Source organism: Bufo bufo, chromosome 6 (genome assembly GCF_905171765.1).
Source record: "Bufo bufo chromosome 6, aBufBuf1.1, whole genome shotgun sequence".
Classification (NCBI taxonomy): domain Eukaryota; kingdom Metazoa; phylum Chordata; class Amphibia; order Anura; family Bufonidae; genus Bufo; species Bufo bufo.
The window spans coordinates 266,054,770-266,077,668 of record NC_053394.1 but is presented as its reverse complement, the minus strand read 5'-3'; the positions used below and the strand labels follow the sequence as shown (position 1 = coordinate 266,077,668).

At 43.0% G+C, this 22,899-nt stretch overlaps 1 protein-coding gene across 1 annotated transcript in view; it reads left to right on the top strand.

Moving 5' to 3' along the window:
- The window catches only part of CUEDC2 (CUE domain containing 2), a 48,980-nt gene that overhangs the window by 17,148 nt on the left and 8,933 nt on the right, over positions 1-22,899 (top strand). The window contains exons 2-5 of the mRNA XM_040436667.1: positions 9,177-9,268; positions 14,155-14,298; positions 17,951-18,012; positions 20,852-20,961. Coding sequence (XP_040292601.1) covers positions 9,195-9,268; positions 14,155-14,298; positions 17,951-18,012; positions 20,852-20,961 — 390 coding nt within the window. The 5' untranslated portion in view covers positions 9,177-9,194. The remainder of the gene's footprint in view (positions 1-9,176; positions 9,269-14,154; positions 14,299-17,950; positions 18,013-20,851; positions 20,962-22,899) is intronic.

Here is a 22,899-nt window from a genome sequence, read left to right as displayed (position 1 = left end):
CGATTTTCACGCAACGCAAAAGTGATGTGTGAAAACCACGGCTCATGTACACAGACCCATTGAAATGAATGGGTCCGGATTCCGTGCGGGGGCAATGCATTCGCATCATGCATTGCACCTGCACGGAATTCTCGCTCATGTGAAAGGGCCCTAAGTTAAATTTCTTTAGGCCTCCTTTTTTTTTGCCGTTTACGGGCCGTTTTTTGCGTTCCCTATACGGAACCATTCATTTCAATGGTTCCGCAAAAAAATACTGAATGTACTCCGTATGCATTCCGTTTCCGTATTCCTTTTTTTCTGTTCCGTTGAAAGATAGAACATGTCCTAGTATTGCCCGCAAATCATGTTCCGTGGCTCCATCCAAGTCAATGGGTCCGCAAAAAAAACTGAATACATACGGAATGTACTCCGTATGTCTTCCGTATCTGTTCCGTTTTTGCGGAACCATCTATTGAAAATGTTATGCCCAGCCCAATTTTTTCTATTTAATTACTGTATATGCCATACGGAAAAACAAAACTGAAACAAAAAACGGAACAACGTATCCGTGAAAAACGGACTGCAAAACATTGAAAAAGCCATACGGTCGTGTGCAGGAGGCCTTAGTAAAAGTCTGTGATGGGAGAGGACCCCTGCCCTAACCCACATGGATCCCAATGGCTCCACAACTTCATTACTATTCATTGCACTGAAGTGAATATTAATGAGGCTGCGTATGTCCGAGACTGAAGTGACTGGGCCTGAGCCTCCCAGCTGCTCCCGGCCTCCGACTGCATTATCACCAGTACTGCCCTGATCTCCACTCCGATACTGCCCCCCCCCCCCCCCCCCCCCATGCTATGTTTTCATGATTGCATCTGTGAAGTGCCATACATTACATGTCACCACTGCAGCCATTCAGTGGTTTAAGGCCCCTTTTACATGAGTGTGACGGATTAGGTCCGGATGCGTTCAGGGTGCATTCAGTGAAACTCGCACTATTTTGCAAGCAAGTTCAGTCAGTTTTGTCTGCGATTGCGTGCAGTTGTTCAGTTTTTTCCGCGCGGGTGCAATGCGCTTTGATGCTTTTTTCACGCGCGTGATAAAAAACTGAAGGTTTAAAAACAACATCTCTTAGCAACTATCAGTGAAAACGCATCGCATCCGCACTTGCTTGCGAATGCAATGCGTTTTTGATGCAGCCCCATTCACTTCTATGGGGCCAGGGCTGCGTGAAAATGCAGAATATAGAACATGCTGCGATTTTCACGCAGCGCAGAAGTGATGGGTGAAAAACATTGCTCATGTACACAGACCCATTGAAATGAATGGGTCAGGATTCAGTGCGGGTGCTATGCGTTCATGTCACGCATCGCACCCGTGCGGAAAACTCGCTCGTGTGAAAGGGGCCTAAGTGGTCTCATACTCTTTACCACTGGGCCTGTGATTGGCTGAAACAGTCACATACGGTAAATGGGTACTTCATCACTGCAGCCAGAAACATGGTCATGGCTACAGTGGCGGGGAGGATCAGAATGGATGCATTTTAAGTGTAACACTTTTTTTCTTATGTTAATATTTTCTCTACCTTTTAAAAAAAAAAATTTTAATACATTTGATTAATTTGCCATTTCAACGAAGCACAATTCTCATTTTCATTAAATCAATATTAGCCCTTCCCTAACAAGCCATAGGATCACTGATGGAGCTCAGCTCCAGGCTCCTATTGTAACCTTTAGTTATATGGAGGAGGGCTGGGGCTGTCCCCATCGGCCCAGCTAGAATGCACTTGCAGGGTGCTGATGCGTTGCTATGGCAGCCAGGACGATAATAAACAAAAAAGTGGGTGACCTTGTTAAAACTTAGCTTTTAATAAATAATTGATATAAATATATATAAAATATTTTTATATCAATTATTTATTAAAAGCTAAGTTTTAACAAGGTCACCCACTTTTTGTTTATTATTGTATTGATTCTCTAGGGTCACCCATTACTTATCAAGGTATTAACCATTGTTCATCTGGTTGTGTGATATATATCATGGCAGCCAGAAGCCAAACAATGTCATCAGAAAAAAAAAAAAAAGTTATGGCTCTTGGACTGTTATTTATATTCCTGCTCCTTCTGGGCTTTGAAGTCAAGGAGGTGGTCCTATCAGTGATTGACAGCCTTCCCTTTATGACTGTGTATACAGAGGTAGCTGTAAATCACTGACAGGACCGCCTTCTTGACTGCAAAGCCCAGAATGAGCAGAGATATAAAAGTTATATAGATATATACCGGTATGCCTCACGCACACGGCCGTGGCCCATATTGCGGGCCACAAACAGCACCGCAGCATCACGAATGCGGACCCATTCACATTGAACCTTTTCTATATTTTTTTTGCTGTGCAGATGGATCACAGACCCATCCAGTTGAGTGGGTCTGGATCCCTCGTGGCAGCCACACGGATAGTGCCCATGCATTGGGGACTGCAAATTGCGGTCCCCAATGCACAGAATGGCCAAGCAATGGCCATGTGCATGAGGCCTTAGAGAAACATGGCAGTTTTAATTCATAAATAGTGCCACACTTGTCCACAGGTTGTATTTGGTATTGCATCTCAGCTGCAGTACCAGATACTGCCCATGAGCAGGCGTGGGGCTGTTTCTGTAGAGACAGCATCCAGCTCCATCTGTACCTTCAGACGTTATCAGATCCCCCTCCTGCAGAACAATGCTCTATGCCCCTGCAAATACTTCATATAGGATTAGCCTGCTGTATGTAGCACAGGCTAGGGAATAACTACTAGATTGGAGGTGGTTCTATTCCCCATAGAGTCCATCCAAAAAATACTGAGAAGCCAGTCAGGCATGTGGGAGCTATGGAGGAAAGCGGGTGGATCCCTGTTGGATACCATTGTGGTCAATAGGGACCCGGTGGTTTGAGACATTATCTGGCTATACTGGATACGGTGAACTGCAGCAGGTTGTTCCTCTGCCGAAACAGCCTGCCATGTTTCACAGTGCAGATGTGAACATACGGTCACGCACAGAGAGCGTTTCCCGGAATGAACACGCTCATCTGAAATTAGCCTTATTCAGGCCTTGGCACCTTCCAGGATGCATGGTCTAGTCAGCTTCTTCTACCCCTCAGCTCTGGCCTCAACGCCACTGCGGTATTCCGCTTCAGATGCCTAAAATCTACCCTTATCAGTAGTACTAAATACCTCTGTTAAAGTGGATTTAGACGGGACGATTCTGCAGCCGTTTGTCAGGAAGGAAGACCGCTGTATTTACCTGCATCGATCTCCTTCACTGTATGAGGATGAGGGAGCGCTATTGCGTTCACTATAGAGTTCTTTGCCATGTTGAACTTCCAGTGACCAGTGTGAGAGCGAGAACGCCAAACACCTTGTAACACTAACGAGTCACATCACACACCGCCGCCGAAAATGGCTATTTGGGCACAATTTGACCATTTTCACTGGCTGTGTTGAGCTACTTTGAGGGCACACCAACTTTACCCTGTTATACAAGCTGTACACTGACTACTTTACATTGTATCAAAGTGTCATCTTCAGTGTTGTCCCATGAAAAAATATAATAAAATATTTACAAAAATGTGAGGGGTGTACTCACTCTTGTGAGATACTGTATGTACAACAAGTACACAGGAGTATCCCCAATAGAGAAAAAAAATCACCTAAAGAATAAAGAACTCAAAATATGATCAAATCATTAGTGTCGTATAACAACCCGTGCTAAGCCATGCCCAAGCCGCACCCAAATAATCAACCTATAATCAGGTTACATGTTCGATTAATTGTTACATTTTTGTCATTGTCCCCCCCTTTCCAGTGGCATCTCTGCAATGTCCATCAGGGCATGTGACTCTCCCAGAGTGTCGGTACGCTGTCACTACTTACATGGTGCCTCTCCCGCAGTAGTGCACAAGCATTTACCAATCCCTCGACGGTGTCTCACAACAGCTTAGGTAAATCTCATATCATCACAATTAGGGATGAGTGAATCCACTTTGGATGGTACATTCAAAGTCGATTTGCAAAATTTTTTGTTGTAATACTGTATGGAGTTCCCGCTCCGTACAGTATTAGAATGTATTGGCTCCAATGAGCCGAAGTTATTGCTTTGCGAAGTCATGTGAGACTTCCGGGAATTATTTATTACTGTAAAAAAACCTTGGTACCGAACTCTGGTTCGGTTCCGAAGTCGTTTCGCTCATCCGTAATCACACTATGGTATATCATTTGGGATCAGCTAGGAGTTAGAATAGCATGCAAAAATACAATAGCAATGCCGGCAACAGTCACATTACCGCTCATCTAGGTGATATTGCCACCACAATAGGGTCACCCACTAGCCAATGACAACAGTTACTGTAAAGTATAGGGCTTTCTCTGTAAGAGGCAAGGCTGATTTCCATCCCTGTTATATGCTGTGACCACTGCATGGGAAATGGCAGGGGGCGGCGAAAGTTACTGTGACCACTGCATGGGAAATGGGAGGGGGCGGCGAAAGTTACTGTGACCACTGCCTGGGAAATGGGAGGGGGCGGCGAAAGTTACTGTGACCACTGCCTAGGAAATGGGAGGGGGCGGCGAAAGTTACTGTGACCACTGCATGTTTATTTATACTACATACAAAGGATTTATAATAATAGAACATGTCCTATTACTGTCTGCATTACGGACAAGGATAGGACTATTCTATTAGGGGCCAGCTGTTCCATTAAATACAGAATGCACACGGACGCCACATCATCATTTAGCTCTTTGTGATTCTAAACAGAAAAATAAAGAATAAAACGGATCAGTGATTTTTAGCATCGGTTATTTTGAGCATTAGGGTACTTTCACACTAGCGTTAAAGTTTTCCGGTATTGAGTTCCGTCACAGGGGCTCAATATTGGAAAAAAACGCTTCAGTTTTATCCTAATGCATTCTGAATGGAAAGCATTCCTTACAGGATGCATCAGTTCAGTCCCTCTTACGGTATTTGGCCAGAGAAAATACCGCAGCATTTGCCGGAATTTCCATTGAAATGTATTAATGCCGGATCCGGTACCAAGTGTTCCTTAAAAACTGATCCGGTTGTGCAGACCTTAAAAAATGCGGAAAATAAATAAATACCGGATCCGTTTTTTCGGATGACACCGGAGAGACTGATCCGGTATTTCAATGCATTTGTCAGACGGATCCGGAAACAAATGCTATCCGTTTGCACACGGATTTCCGGATCCGGCAGGCAGTTCCGGCAACGGAGCTGCCTGCCGGAATCCTCTAATGCAAGTGTGAAAGTACCCTTAGTTATCACTGAAAATAACTGATCCGCTTTTTTTGAGCATCAGTTATGTTCAGTTTCTGTCACTTCCGTCAGACATCAGTTATTTTTTACGGGAGAAAAGTCCTGCATGAAAAAATAACTGACACAAACTGATGCAAACTTTTCATAACTGATGCTCAAAATAATGGATCTGTTTTTTTTTTTTTTTTTTTTTATATTTATTTTTCTCTTCTTCTGACAGATCAGAAGAACCGTGATGTGAACTCTGCCTTGGTTCTAGCTTCTCAGTTGTATTGAAGCAGCAGCTGTTTGGGGCTAGCGCTGTTTAAAACGCCCGTGAATTGAACGGCTTTCCTCCTCAGTTTACAGGACTGGATCGGTATTAATTACTGCATTGAATACCAGTCAGTCTAATAGCTGCTCCAGACAGAATTGTGAAGTTGCACAAGTCCATGACTGATCAGACTGGGAATTCAATGGTTCTGTCAAGTGTAACTTTGATCCCTTGGCTGCTTCAGAGATCTGATTGATGTTACATCCGACTTGTGACAACTATAGGAATCGTTTTCTTCTGTTTCGTTTTCTAATCTGTCCTTCAGTGTCAAATGCATAGAAGATATCCAGCATTTGATCAGGTTACTTGTTTTACTTCTAGACATGATGATAATGTTTTCTCACTCGTAGAAGTGTCCATATTGTTGTACATAAAAGGACAGTTCCGCTGGAGATCTACCAAAATGTTACCTCGACGCTCTGCCGAGAACCCTGTTTTCACGCTTCTCTTTGTAAAGATAACAAAACCTACAAAACACCTCCCTATCCTATGTTAAATAAATCACGCCCATGGACACCATACATCTCAGCTCAAACACCGAAAAGAGAAAAAGCCAATGGGACACATAGATATAAAAAATTATATGACAATCTTTATTATACAAAATATAAATATCTGATCAGTTGGCAGAAAGTGACTAGATGGAAAAGGATGCAGGAAACATGGCAAAGGGCAGGTACACAGGGGTGATCTATATCTTGAACAGTAGATTACAAATACAGATGTCTGTCCTCGTATGCGTGTTGTTATGTAAAGTAATAAACCACTTCATGTAAACATATGCCCCCACATGCACGCAACGTATACCCTGAGCATGTGTATAATATCATAAAGTAAAATGTCCAATGAACAAATAACGGCACATATGTAAACACAAAATGGTTCAACACTAGCCACCACAATCATGCCAGGAGGCCGGAGTCAAACATGTATTCATATACATATAAGGAACATACCCTGTGACATGATGCACCACAAGCGAAAAAATCCTGCCCCTAACGCGGACACCTCGACGCGCGTTTCACCTCTATCGGCTTTGTGAAGATGCCAGATTGCCTCCGCAAGCCATTTAGTAGACATTTTTTCATAGTTTATCTTAAAGGGGATACCCTAGCAACTACTACTTTTTATTGGCTGCTTTCATACAGAGGTTTATGCTGCTGTTTTTTCTGCACTTTACAATTTTTTTGGTGCATTTTTTTGGTCACTGTTTACCAGATTGCCGTCGCAGCTGCAGTGGTGAGCAGGTTTCATTACAACTACACCATCCCTTTTACTTCAATGGGATGGCTTCTTCCTATTCGAGGATAAGTCATCAATATAAAAAAGCGGAAAACCCCTTTAAAAGAAATGTAAAAAAAAAAAAAAGTTGTAAAAAGTAAAAAAAAGAAATTCATATTCGAATCACCCCCCTTTTAAAAATAAACTATAAAAAAATAAAGATCATTAGAATTACCACATCTCAAAATTATAAAAATATTTATTGTGTACAGAGAACAGCACAACGGTAATCATAGTCACCAATTAGCCATGTTTGTCACTTCTCTTCCCCGGACATATCCCCATTTTCACCCAGGCAGCCCCCCTGACTTGAGCATCAGAGCAGTTCATGCTCCAATGCTCTCCTTTGCCCTGCGCTAACAAAAGACCCCGTGCCCTGCGCGATCTAGCGCAGGGCAAGGGAGCGCATAGGAGCATGAGATGCTCCGATGCTAGCCTCATGGGTGCTTCCTGGGTAAAAATAAGGGTATGTCCGGGTTCAGCTCTGAATCCAGACATCCCCTTTAATATGGTTATGTGAATGAAAAATGTAAAAAGTTTTGGCTTCAGGAAGGCAGGGAGTAAAAAAAAAAGAAAATTGTCCTGGAGGGATTAAAAAATGCAGCGTGCTGTAGGTCTACACGCTTTTTTTCAGGCACCATAAATTAGGCGCACTTCTGGCATGCCTGGAGAAAAAATAATTCCAGTCCCTGACTGGAGTCATTTTTTTACTCTGCTTTTGCCTGTTTTCAGCAAAACGGACAGCAGTAGGAAATGTTCTATTATTTTTTTGCTGGAATGGACTTACGGATCCATCTTTTGCGGCTACATTGAGATAAATGTTTTTTTACAGTACAAATAAATTTATGAAGTTATTACGCGAAGTCTCGCGAGACTTTGCGAAGCAATAACTTCAACTCATCGGAGCCAATACATTCTAATACTGTACTGAGCTCCTGCTCCGTACAGTATTGGAGCAAAGTTTTATGTGAATCGACTTTGGATGTTTCATCCGAAGTTGATTCGCTCATCCCTAATGACTAACATTACCCTACTGAGCAAGCTCTGCGCTGCCTGGTGTAATTAGATTATGGGTATCACATGCCGTACATTGGGAACATGATCCTAGCCTGGTTTCAAGCTACAATGTACGCGAGTTACGCCTGTGCGGTCAGGCTGCCTCGGGGGCTGCCTGACTGTGCAGATGCACTTGAATAGGACTGAATTGCGCGTAGGCCATGTGACCGATGAACGTGACGTCACCGGCCAAAGGAAGAGGCCACTGCTCTCACTGGAGCGCCATGGCTTCTTAAACAGCTCAGTGGTGACGTAGCCTGGAGTAAGACCCCCATTGATGTTTTAATCCCTGAACCCCCCTATAACATGGTCTGAAACGGTGTTGAGTATACATGTACTGTTTGGCTCAGTTCAAACTTGTGCCATGGCTTATTTTTTTATATAGCTAGGACAGTTATGACCGATCTGTCACGTAATGGATCCTGTGACATCACATTGATTAATGTTGGATCTATATATCTTTTAATTTTTTTTTTTTACAGGAAAGAATAGCACAGGAAACTACTGTATTCTGGTTATACAAAAAGGCAACATACACCTTGCAGAACAGACTGGTGTGAATATGGCCTTAGGCCTCATACACACGACCGTAGTATTTGTGGGCCACAAAATACAGATACTGTCCATGTTGCATCCGCATTGACTTCAGTAGGTCCGTTGTCCACATTTTGCAGCCAAATATAGGACATGTTCTATCTATTTGCGGAATGGACTTACGGATGCGGAAAGCACACGGATCATCTGTATGCTTTCTGAATCAGTATGTCGGTTCCACAAAAAGAACAAGTCCACAAAATGTGGACCAAGGACCCATTGAAGTCAGCCAACAGAACACAAACCACATGTGTATTTTGCAGACTGCAAAACTGATCCGGTCGTGTGCATGAGGCCTTATGCTGTGCGTTTTTCATCAGAGGTGCTAGGTAATACACTTTGTATGAGCTGCCAGAAGGGGTTTTGTGGCGAGACGATTGCTCAGAACAGTGTTTATTGCATTCGGCTGGAGATTGTTAGTAATACAGACAGTGATCTGATTCAGGAACGGTAGTCAGCGCCTCAACAGCTATTTCTATTTTCCACTCATCTATTTCCGTTGCTTTCCCCACAGCAAATTGCTGCTTTTTTTAGTCTCATCTCCAAGCAGAAGGATACAACGTAAAAAGCTATATTTATTTCTTCAGCAGCTGTGCTCTGAAACCGAGGTGTGTCCTAAAACCCAGTCTTATTGATTTCTAGGTCTAAATAATAAAAGGGATGTCTATGGAAAAGATTATCCGAGATGCGCTGACGGGTTTCATCCAGTCTCATATACCTGATGCTGATTTAAGGTAAGTTGTTAGATGATCAAAACACAAAAAGAAAATGATTTTAAATCGTATACGTTCTTATTTATAATTATTGATTCACAGCCTAGTAGAACGTTAAAAAGAAAACAAAAATATTTTATTAAGAACCAGTATTTAAAACGGGCTTATACACCCTTTTTGGTATTCAACAGGGAACCAGGTGTGTAGAGAGAGACTTAATCTATGTGCCATCTACTCACATGGATACCTGAAATGAAACACCTGTGGTGTGTAGGTTTTATGATTGGCTTACTATTATTTCACCCAGTAAGTCCATATCACACCCAGGCATTATGTTATAACCACAAAGGCAGATGTGTTGTACTGGACCATACTCTCCACAATACTTACACCCTAGTATATAAATACTAAGCACCTGTGCACCTGGGAGGGAGGCTTGTATACTGCCTGCATACCAGATTCCTCTCTATGTTATCCCTATGACCAGCAGTGATGTATAATATACTGGATAAGAGATCGCCGCAGCATCAGTTCCCCTTATACCTTTATAGCGCGCTTGCGCTCTCGCGCTCTCTACCCGGGCTGTAATGCCTCGCTCTGTCATTCTGCCTTGTTGGGGAGGGGTAGTGTCAGTCTGACACACCTACTTTCCTGATTGGTTGTGTGTACAGGCACACACACCCCTGGGGGAGGGGCTTATACAATATCAACTCAGCGTTCTGGCGGCAACGTACGGCCATCATAGCGTTCTCACTGCGGCAACCTGTGCCACTTACTTACCCATATCTCTCCTGAGGAAGCGTGGTGATAGACTCCCACGCAGAAACGAGTCGAGCGATTGCTGTCTATTATTAGTGGTCATACAGTAGGCAGGGCAGAAGGCAGCTTGAATGTTTAGCTGCAATATACTGGGTGATTTGTGCCATACAAGGCTCCCTCCCTCCCAGGTGCACTGCACAGGTGCTTAGTATTTATATACTGGGGTTTGAGTATTGGGGAGAGTATGGTCCAGTACAACACTTCTGCCTTGGTGGTTATAACATAATGCCTGGGTGTGATATGGACTTGCTGGGTGAAATAATAGTATGCCAATCATAAAACCTACAGTCGTGGCCAAAAGTTTTGAGAATGACATAAATATTAGTTTTCACAAAGTTTGCTGCTAAACTGCTTTTAGATCTTTGTTTCAGTTGTTTCTGTGATGTAGTGAAATATAATTACACGCACTTCATACGTTTCAAAGGCTTTTATCGACAATTACATGACATTTATGCAAAGAGTCAGTATTTGCAGTGTTGGCCCTTCTTTTTCAGGACCTCTGCAATTCGACTGGGCATGCTCTCAATCAACTTCTGGGCCAATTCCTGACTGATAGCAACCCATTCTTTCCTAATCACTTCTTGGAGTTTGTCAGAATTAGTGGGTTTTTGTTTGTCCACCCGCCTCTTGAGGATTGACCACAAGTTCTCAATGGGATTAAGATCTGGGGAGTTTCCAGGCCATGGACCCAAAATGTCAACGTTTTGGTCCCCGAGCCACTTAGTTATCACTTTTGCCTTATGGCACGGTGCTCCATTGTGCTGGAAAATACATTGTTCTTCACCAAACTGTTGTTAGATTGTTGGAAGAAGTTGCTGTTGGAGGGTGTTTTGGTACCATTCTTTATTCATGGATGTGTTTTTGGGCAAAATTGTGGGCAAAATCCACTCCCTTGGATGAGAAGGAACCCCACACATGAATGGTCTCAGGATGCTTTACTGTTGGCATGACACAGGACTGATGGTAGCGCTCACCTTTTCTTCTCCGGACAAGCCTTTTTCCAGATGCCCCAAACAATCGGAAAGAGGCTTCATCGGAGAATGACTTTGCCCCAGTCCTCAGCAGTCCATTCAATCTGTCCCTGATGTTTTTTTTTGGAGAGAAGTGGCTTCTTTGCTGCCCTTTTTGACACCAGGCCATCTTCCAAAAGTCTTCGCCTCACTGTGCGTGCAGATGCGCTCACACCTGCCTGCTGCCATTCCTGAGCAAGCTCTGCACTGGTGGCACTCCGATCCCGCAGCTGAATCCTCTTTAGGAGACGATCCTGGTGCTTGCTGGACTTTCTTGGACGCCCTGAAGCCTTCTTAACAAGAATTGAACCTCTTTCCCATTTCCAATATTTATGTAATTCTCAAAAGTTTTGGCCACGACTGTACACACCACAGGTTTTTCAGGTATCCATGTGTGTAGATGGCACATAGATTAAGTCCCTCTCTACACACCTGGTTCCCTGTTTGCCTGTTACATACCAAAAAGGGTGTATAAGCCCGTTTTAAATACTGGTTCTTAATAAAATATTTTTGTTTTCTTTTTAACGTTCTACTAGGCTGTGAATCAATAAGTTGTAGATGATGTTGATGGCTTTGATCTCTACAGTGCAGAAATCTAACCTGGTCCCCATACTTGGAAATGAAAGATAAAAGCAAACAAGAAATTAACTTGCCCCAACTGGTTCTCTTTCAGTATGTTTCTGAAACAAAGTCCTATAGAAATCTGGCAGAGAGTATGGGTTAATTTCCTTCTGAGGTCTTCCATTCTCAGGTGGTATCTGCTGAGAGGGGTGGGACTTATTATCTTTGTGTCCTATTGAAGAGGAGGGAGGTTCCTTCTGCAGCCAGTTGTCTTACAGCCACGCAGAGGAAGGTGAATAGAATGAGGAGGAACATGGCTGATTTCCTAGCAAACATATAGAAGACTTATTACAATTGGAGACAAAATATGGACAGGAAAGGAACAGATGAAAAGATTAAGGAAAGAAAAGCTAGGATTTTTTGTGTACTTTCCATCTTAAAGTGGTTGTGCCAAATTCTAAGGTTATTATCTAACCACAAGATAGGGGACAACCATGTGATCACGGGGATCAGACTGCTGGGACCAGACTGCTGGGACCAGAACAGGAGTCCTGTTTCTCCTAATTAATGGAGTGGCAGTTCGTGCATGACTGCTACCGCTCCATACAGCACTCTATCTTAAGCACTTCCATGAAGATGAATTGATCTGCTGTGATTATGCGCGACCTGGTACTCCATTTTGAAAACAGGACGATCATTGACATGGTTGTTGGGCATCCCATTAGTTGGACTCCCACCAATTAGATGGTTAAGCCATATCTCGAGTATAGGGGATAATGTTAGAACTTATGCACAACCCCTTTAATTATCCCTTTAAGCACAGTTGCATCCCCTGTTGAAGCACACTTTCTAGATATACATTGAAGTGTTAATAAGCGTAAGTTACATACCTTAAAGGGGTTGTGCAAGAATGGGCGTAGGGAATTGGCAAACCCCCTCACTTGGCCAGACCTGTAAAGGGAAGCTTATTTACCTTCTTCCCAGCGCTGGCTCTCCACCGCTTCTGTTCCACCTGTAATGCTCTTTTAGGCTCCCTCACTGAAAACATCCGGTTTGGGGCCAATCATTCTTGCGGCAGTCATGGGATCCTCTTGCGTCATGTGACCATTTGTCATGATGTGGGGAGCCAGTCACCACCGCGGTCAGATTTTAAAAATAACAAAAAAATCATTACCTACACCGATTTCCCACTGCTGCTCTATTCTCCAGCAGAGAATGGAGCAGTGGTGGGGGATCTGTGGAGGTGAGTAACGATTCTTTGCTATTTTAACTTCTTTCACTTTATTTATTTATTTTTAAATCTCCACAGATTGGAAAAAAATGACAGTTCCACTAATGTCTTCCCTTAGGCCTCATGCACACGACCGTTGTTGGGTTCCGTGTCCGTTGTTCCGTTTTCCGTGATTTTCTGTGGACCTATTAACTTTCAATGGGTCCGTTGAAAACTCGGAAAATGCACCGTTTGTCATCCGCGTCCGTGATCCGTGTTTCCAGTCCGTGAAAAAAATATGACCTGTCCTATTTTTTTCACTGACAACGGTTCGCGGACCCATTCAAGTCAATGGGTCCGTGAAAAAACACGGAGGCACACAAGATTGTCATCCGCGTCCGTTTTTTTCCTATCATTTTCAAGGCAAACTTGACTTAGATTTTTTTTTTTCACTTTTCATGTCTGGTGATCCTCCAAAAATCAAGGAAGACACACGGAGAAAAAAAACAGAAACGGATCACGGAATCCCGTTTTGCGGATCGTGAAAAAATACTGTTGTGTGCATGAGGCCTTACTTGGATGTACGTATTCAGAACAGGGCTGGAATAATCTCAGGAGCCAAGTAGTCAAAGGGGGAGGTTTATTTAGACTCTATGACACTGGCGTAGAAAAGTCAAAATCTGTTGCAAGTGCCGTTTTGCGATAAAATGTGTGACTTTTTAGCCTTTTCCGACAACTTCGCCACTTTTCCGAAATGACGGCTGCAGGTGGAGGGCGTGGGTGGGAGCCGTGCTGCCTGTCTCATTTGACAACATGATGCACACTACACCAGAAATCGACTCCAGCTCCTGCCTGGAGTAGATTTCATTTCTGGCACATGGACAGCAGAAGATGCAACAAATTTATTCAGAGTCATTTGTTGCATCTTCTAGTGCAGGGCAAAATAAGACCAGCGTCTTATTAATCGCTAGTCTTTATAAATCTCCCTCAAAGCGCTTAGAAATGTACTATTTGACCCTAACATTTTGCTTGTTTTCTACTACAGCGACTCCTATGGTTCTTGTATTCGTCCCTTTTACATCTCATTGATTGCAATTACTAGTGCTACCCCTTTGTTCATTCCAAAACCTCTATGTAGGTTAAAACACTCCAATATAGGGGACTGCAGCTGATGGCATTACTTACTAGGCCATTTTCATAGTACATTGAAATTGGGGACATAATAAATACTGTAGTAAGAGTAATTGTTACTTGAAATAACGTCCACTAAACTGTGCATACACTTCTTTGGTTTCTCCCTTTCTCAGTGCTATGGATGAAGTGTTCTTTTCATACTTCACTGGGGTTTTAGAAGAACTGGGATCTCAAGATTCCTCAGAGGAAGACTTTGATATGGAAACTTTTATGGAAATGTTGAAGGGTTACATCCCAGGATTTGCAGAAATTGGCAGGTAAAATATTTAACACCTATTTTTCTCTCTTATTATCTGGCGTCCATTTTGTATTGGTTGCTTCACGTAATTCAGACTACTTCTGTTTACTTTGATCCTTGGAGGAACAAGGGAAGACATTTATTTTACCTGTATGCCAGAAAAGTCGCGCAATTTTGTCCCAAATGCCGAACTGCGCCAAAACTTTTTAGCTTTTTCTGACACCCTTTAAAAGGTGGAAGGGAGGAGGTGGGCCGGGCACACATTACGCTTGAAATCTGCCACAACTCTTGGCTGGAGTAGATTGTATTTCTGGGGCACAGGTGTGTCTCTCTTAAAAATGTTGGCACTAATTAAGACAGATGTACATAACGACAATCTTAATAAATCTCACCAAGGTGTTCTTCATTACAGTGGTAATGTTAATAAAGAAAGTAATTGTTTTCAATGTGGTAGCCATATCTTTGTAGACAAGAACTCCACTTACCATTGGCCTTTAATGAAATGTGCTTTTACATTTTTGCAGTGTTAACAGGAGGGGCAGTTCTGCTAGGCCACACAAATTTATGTGTGCTTTTTCTTCTAAGAAGCGATCCCTGACTTTATATAGTGTGAAATCTATAGCTACTTATGTGAAGCGAATTGCATAGATACAGTGCTTTGCAAAAGTATTTAGCCCCCTGCCTTGATATTTTTTTCCTGTTTTGTTGCATTACAACCATAAAGGCTAAGGACTAATTTGAGACAATTTGTTATTACTGCAGTTTAGGGTACTTTCACACTAGCGTTTTTCTTTTGCGGTGTTAAGATCCGTCACCGGAGCTCTATACCGGAAAAACTGATCAGTTTTATCCTAATGCATTCTGAATGGAGAGCAATCTGTTCAGGATGCATCAGGATGTCTTCAGTTCAGTCCCTCTTATGTTTTTTGGACGGAGAAAATACTGCAGCATGCTGCAGTTTTCTCTCCGGCCAAAAACACTTGCCGGCATTAATTTACATTGAAGTGTATTAGTGCCGGATCCGGCTTTCTGGTTTGCGCATGCGCAGACCTATAAAAATGCAAAAATTTTTTATATCGGATCCGTTTTTCCGGATGACACCAGAGAGACGGATCCGGTATTTCAATGCTTTTTTCAGACGGATCCGTCTGACAAATGACGTCCGTTTGCATCCGGAACTGCCTGCCGGAACCCTCTGCCGCAAGTGTGAGAGTATCCTTACTCATTTCTGGCTAAAAATACTTTTTTTCAGTTGCTCCTTATTAAAAAATTTGAGCCGCTTTTGAGATACACGGTTTAAAAGTCAGTCTGTTTGCAGAGTATCACTTGTGAGTCCTGTCAGCTGATGGCGCATGTGAAGCCTTATCTCTGATCTCCTGACCTCATAAACACTCATTATAACTAAACTCTTATCAAACTGGTAAGAATATAGCTTAAATGAGTGTCTGTAGCCTTTGAATGAAAATGGACTTTAATGTAGATTTTTTGTAGTGGACCTGAGAAGATAATTCAAATTGTTACAGTAGGATAAAAAATAACTAGTTTAAAAAATAAATAAAAACTGAAAAGTTGAGGTGCATATGTATTCATCCCCTATGAAACCCCTATATACGGTCTGGACAAACCTTTCACATCAGAAGTAACATAGTACATAAGGCCGAAAAAAGACATTTGTCCATCCAGTTCGGCCTGTCATCCTGCAAGTTAATCCAGAGGAAGGCAAAAAAAAACCCTGTGAGGTAGAAGCCAGTTTTCCTCACTTTAGGGGAATAAAAAATTCCTTCCCGACTCCAATCAGAATAACTCCCTGGATCAAAGACCCCTCTCTAGTAGCTATAGCCTGTAATATTATTACGCTCCAGAAATACATCCAGGCCCCTCTTGAATTCCTTTATTGTACTCACAATTTTGGACCCTTTTTGAATATTGGCACCACATTTGCTATGCGCCAAGTCACATAATTTTTTGAATCGTGCCCAGTGCGCAATCAAAGTGTGACATGATGTGAGTATAGCTACAGCAGTCCTGGAAGGCCCAAGTCAACACTACTAAGTAAGTAACATGAAGACCAATGAGTTCTCCACACAGGCCAGAGACAACATTGTGGAGAAGTTTATATAGATCAGGATTAGGTTATAAAAAAAATTCCAAACTTTGAACATCGCATAGAGCACCATTAAATCCATTATAACAAAATGTAAAGAATATGGCACACCTAGAAACCTGACAGGAGAAGGCCACCTACTAAAACTCAGACAGGCAAGGAAGGCATTAATCAGAGATTCAGCTAAGGACTCATACACGCGACTGTCTTTTTGGTATGCGTCCGATCCATTCATTTCTATGGATCTGTAAACAATTCGGACAGTACAGGGATGTCATCCGTGTGCTGTTCGCATCTGTGTCTGACTTGCAAATTATATAGCATGTCCTATTCTTGCCGATTTTGCAGACAAGAATAAGCATTTCTATTATTATTAGGCCCGCAAACAATTGGGCCCCACAGCCGGTATCTGTATTTTGCGGATCTGCGGGTTTGCCTCAATTTTGCCTGGAAAAATGGGCAGAAATCCTAGTGTCTAGATATGCAAAGCTCATACCCCATGAGACTTGCATTTGTAATTTTAGAAAAAGGTGACTCCACAAAGTACTGACATTTAATGACTTTCAGGGGATGAATGCTTAGACACATAAAAATGTCACAGTAAAAATATTTTGCACCTTCAAAGTGGTAGTCATTTTGTGTAAATCAAATGGTACGAACCATAAACCCTCCAAAAATCAACTTAATTTAAGGGTTTAATGCAACAAAACAGAAAAAACACTAAGGGGGAAGGATGAATAGTTTTGCATGGCACTGTACATGGTGGGTTAAAAAAAAAGGCGTAAAGGGGTATTCCATAGTACTGATAGAGGACAACTTTCTGTGGATAGGGGATAACTTCAACCAACCGGAATACCCCTATAAATCCATAAATTTAAGCCTCAGGTGATCCAGAAAAAGCCAAAGCCACCCATGAATGGTGTTCCTGTTGTGTGTTTTTCCTAGATACAGTATATCCACACTTTTGCTGCCAGATCCTGGGTGAGCGTGATGTCCAACATTGACTTTGTCCTTCCCTTAACCCCCCACTGATTAGCCCAAGCTCGGTTAATTCGAGCAATACTGATCGGGCTGTGTCACTGCAGAGGTGGCTCGCTTCTGAGGGCTCTTTTTCAGGCTAGTCATGATCTAGCCTGAATTAGAGTAGGTTGAAGTAAAAGCTGCATGTACCGTTCCTGCAGCTCTTGCTTCACGTTGTGTGGAGGAGAAGAGCTGGAGGGGACAAGCAGACTGTGTGGACAGAGAGGAGGATGTCCCTGTATGGTTTTAGATTGTCCCAGGGAAAGGAAGACATTAACCTTTCATGTCATCTCCTCCCAAATTTATAGCATAATAGTCACATATTGAGGGGGGGGGGGCTGGCTTTTTTCAGAAAAGGAATGAAAAAATCTGCTTATGTAATCAACATATTTATATAAAGATCACATTATTCTGCTGTCAATTAAGTTACATAAATAACACAGTTGTGGCCTGGACCCCAATTTTTGATCTAACTGCTTTCACATTGTTTAGATATTTGATTCTTGAATAACGGGATCTTTTTAAAATTACCTGTCTTTCTTTGTAGTGAAAAAGTGTACGAAATGATGTTTGAACTATCAGGACGGCTAAGTGAAGCTCATAAAAAGGGTAAGTTACATATGTTCCTTATTTTTCTTTATCAGTTTTCATAGCAAGAAAATAAATACAGTTGAGTTTGCCCATTGCTGAATTGTTCTTTATTATCCTATATAAGATATTTTTGGTTGAAGGTGACATCTTGATTCTATTGTATTCAGCTGCAGACTAACATGATGTGACATGACACAATCCTGATTTAAACACAATGTCATGTTGACATGTAAGCTGAGCCTTAAAGTGGATTATTGGATTTACACAGTGCAATAATCGGGCAGATTATCTGAGACTAACATTCTTGTGAATGCTTGGTCCCAACAATCTGCTTGTGTAAAGGCGCAGCCGATCACCCGATGAACGAGCGAAACGCTCGTTCATCATGTGATCCTGTCGATCAATTATCGTTTCTGGGCAGCAGGTCGTGCTGTTTAAACAGGGATCTGCTGCCCAGAAACAATGCAGCCGTATGAGGACGAATGATCGCAATAGCGATCCCTAGTCCTCATACTCGATCCTTGCATGTAAATGCAGCGGTCTCCTTCAATGAGCGAACAGCCGACTATCGGGAAGGAACGCTCCTTGGTAGGTGTAAATGCAGCTTCATTCTGAAAAGTTTTGGGTGAGGGATGTAAATCTAATTTGAATACAGGGAGTGCAGAATTATTAGGCAAATGAGTATTTTGACCACATCATCCTCTTTATGCATGTTGTCTTACTCCAAGCTGTATAGGCTCGAAAGCCTACTACCAATTAAGCATATTAGGTGATGTGCATCTCTGTAATGAGAAGGGGTGTGGTCTAATGACATCAACACCCTATATTAGGTGTGCATAATTATTAGGCAACCTCCTTTCCTTTGGCAAAATGGGTCAAAAGAAGGACTTGACAGGCTCAGAAAAGTCAAAAATAGTGAGATATCTTGCAGAGGGATGCAGCACTCTTAAAATTGCAAAGCTTCTGAAGCGTGATCATCGAACAATCAAGCGTTTCATTCAAAATAGTCAACAGGGTCGCAAGAAGCGTGTGGAAAAACCAAGGCGCAAAATAACTGCCCATGAACTGAGAAAAGTCAAGCGTGCAGCTGCCAAGATGCCACTTGCCACCAGTTTGGCCATATTTCAGAGCTGCAACATCACTGGAGTGCCCAAAAGCACAAGGTGTGCAATACTCAGAGACATGGCCAAGGTAAGAAAGGCTGAAAGACGACCACCACTGAACAAGACACACAAGCTGAAACGTCAAGACTGGGCCAAGAAATATCTCAAGACTGATTTTCCGAAGGTTTTATGGACTGATGAAATGAGAGTGAGTCTTGATGGGCCAGATGGATGGGCCCGTTGCTGGATTGGTAAAGGGCAGAGAGCTCCAGTCCGACTCAGACGCCAGCAAGGTGGAGGTGGAGTACTGGTTTGGGCTGGTATCATCAAAGATGAGCTTGTGGGGCCTTTTCGGGTTGAGGATGGAGTCAAGCTCAACTCCCAGTCCTACTGCCAGTTTCTGGAAGACACCTTCTTCAAGCAGTGGTACAGGAATAAGTCTGCATCCTTCAAGAAAAACATGATTTTCATGCAGGAGAATGCTCCATCACACGCGTCCAAGTACTCCACAGCGTGGCTGGCAAGAAAGGGTATAAAAGAAGAAAATCTAATGACATGGCCTCCTTGTTCACCTGATCTGAACCCCATTGAGAACCTGTGGTCCATCATCAAATGTGAGATTTACAAGGAGGGAAAACAGTACACCTCTCTGAACAGTGTCTGGGAGGCTGTGGTTGCTGCTGCACGCAATGTTGATGGTGAACAGATCAAAACACTGACAGAATCCATGGATGGCAGGCTTTTGAGTGTCCTTGCAAAGAAAGGTGGCTATATTGGTCACTGATTTGTTTTTGTTTTGTTTTTTAATTTCAGAAATGTATATTTGTGAATGTTGAGATGTTATATTGGTTTCACTGGTAAAAATAAATAATTGAAATGGGTATATATTTGTTTTTTGTTAAGTTGCCTAATAATTATGCACAGTAATAGTCACCTGCACACACAGATATCCCCCTAAAATAGCTAAAACTAAAAACAAACTAAAAAGTTCTTCCAAAAATATTCAGCTTTGATATTAATGAGTTTTTTGGGTTCATTGAGAACATGGTGGTTGTTCAATAATAAAATTAATCCTCAAAAATACAACTTGCCTAATAATTCTGCACTCCCTGTAGAAAGTGAAACCGTTTCCCTTTCGTTTTCCAAAGGACCTTTGAAAATGAGATCTGAAATTGAATTGGTTGGTAAAAGGCAGCTCCAACACTCTTTCTTTGCACTAATTTTGATGACCGCCCAATTGTCATCTCCATAGCACAAAAATAAGACAAAATGACAAAAATCTGGATGGAAAACAGGAGGATGAACGATACGTTTTATGCTGTCTTTTATTGACAGGAAGAACTGGGAGAGATGTTGGAGAGATTTCTTATTATTCACGGACTGTATGAATGGTTCACCGGTCTGTCTACTATTGGGTGTCATATTTATCAGTGTATTTTCAATGTATTCTCAATGCCACCAAACCTAGTGTAAATACATTAATAAATCTGCCCCAATGTGCAGAAAATGAAGGTGTAAGTATAGCTGGGATATTCACAGGCGTATTATAAGACAAAATCTAGGTAGACTAGATGACCAGCAAGGAAGCTGTCTTACATTTAGACTGGTGCTGGATGTGGATCCACCGCTAGATATAGGGGTTATTAAGGCCAGCGTCTTAATAAATGACCCCCTTAGTCTTCACTTAGCTCTTCAGGGTTTATATTGAGATCTGAAATTACTTCTCCAGTTTCAAAATGTGCTTTTTCTTGAAGAAAACGATTCTCCTGAAACATCTGAGACTTCACTGCTAGCAAGAGATTCTGATGGCATTGAACCCAGAGAAAGCAGATTACATGTAGCATCTGAAGGAGCAGAGGCCCAGGTGAGCTAAGCTGCATTCATACTAATGTTATTCAGTGTCGGCGACTACCGTAGCTAGCTGCTGGGGGAACTGCCGCAGGACACAGCTCGTTCAGACTTTACAGACCCTTTAATACTGCAGTACTGTCAAATTGAAAAGGGTTGTCTATTTTAGAAATTGGTTTTAATATTTGATATTCAAAAAGAGGGGAGAGGCACATTCAGGCCCCTCTTTGCTGGACTCTGTCCGCAACTGAAGTAGACTGTTGAGACAATTCTTCTTGGGAAGGAACTTACCATATTTTCTACACCATAAGACGCACAGGACTATAAGATGCACCTAGGTTTTAGAGGAGGAAAATAAGAAAAAAAATATTTTGAACCAAATGGTGTGCTAAAATATTTAATGAAGTAACAGAATAACGCACTTATTATGGGGGATCTGTGGATGACACAATGAAATTGGTTGATCTGCGGGTGACGCACTGTTGTGGTTGATCTGCGGGTGACGCACTGTTGTGGTTGATCTGCGGGTGACGCACTGTTGTGGTTGATCTGCGGGTGACGCACTGTTGTGGTTGATCTGCGGGTGACGCACTGTTGTGGTTGATCTGCGGGTGACGCACTGTTGCGGTTGATCTGCGGGTGACGCACTGTTGCGGTTGATCTGCGGGTGACGCACTGTTGTGGTTGATCTGCGGGTGACGCACTGTTGCGGTTGATCTGCGGGTGACGCACTGTTGCGGTTGATCTGCGGGTGACGCACTGTTGCGGTTGATCTGCGGGTGACGCACTGTTGCGGTTGATCTGCGGGAGACGCACTGTTGCGGTTGATCTGCGGGAGACGCACTGTTGCGGTTGATCTGCGGGTGACGCACTGTTGCGGTTGATCTGCGGGTGACGCACTGTTGCGGTTGATCTGCGGGTGCCGCACTGTTGCGGTTGATCTGCGGGTGACGCACTGTTGCGGTTGATCTGCGGGTGACGCACTGTTGCGGTTGATCTGCGGGTGACGCACTGTTGCGGTTGATCTGCGGGTGACGCACTGTTGCGGTTGATCTGCGGGTGACGCACTGTTGCGGTCGATCTGCGGGTGACGCACTGTTGTGGTTGATCTGCGGGTGACGCACTGTTGCGGTTGATCTGCGGGTGACGCACTGTTGTGGTTGATCTGCGGGTGACGCACTGTTGCGGTCGATCTGCGGGTGACGCACTGTTGTGGTTGATCTGCGGGTGACGCACTGTTGTGGTTGATCTGCGGGTGACGCACTGTTTTGGGGGATCTGTGGATGATACTGTTTCAGGGGAAGTTTTTCAATACTAGCACAAATACCTCTGCTGCTGCTGAATATTGACGCAGCTGATTACAACCCACTTGACAATGTGAGCCTCCATCACCAGTCCTAATGGTCGACCTTTCAGAGCTGCCCTGCCTGCACGGGATCCAGCAGCACACACAGGATCAGCCCTGCAGCAGCGCCATGGAACCAGCGATGCCCTCAGCCTGAGGTATCATGCAAGCGGGGGCTCAGGGCAGATGCATCTTCTTGCATGCATTGTGACAATAGCAGCAGGCTGCGATACCCGGGTAGAGACTGTAGGGGGAGCGTTGAAGGCAGTCTTCAAATTATAAGATGCACTAAATTTTGGACCCGATTAGATAATCCACTTTTATCAATCCACATTATCATCCGTAGGTAGTAATAGTATAACTAGTAACAACACCTCATAATGGTTTATGAAGCAAAGGGAAATGAGAAGAAGCCTGTCAGTTTCTCCTCAAGGAGATGGCTATAGAACCGCTGTTATAACCACAATATATTCAATAGTTAATACTGTTCCCAGGTTCCTTGATCAATCATTGTAAAAATTGATGGTGAAAGCTACAGCCATGTGGGAGTTCTCAGCTAGCTGATCTAAATTAAAGGGCATCTGTCAGCAGATTTGTACCTAAGAAACT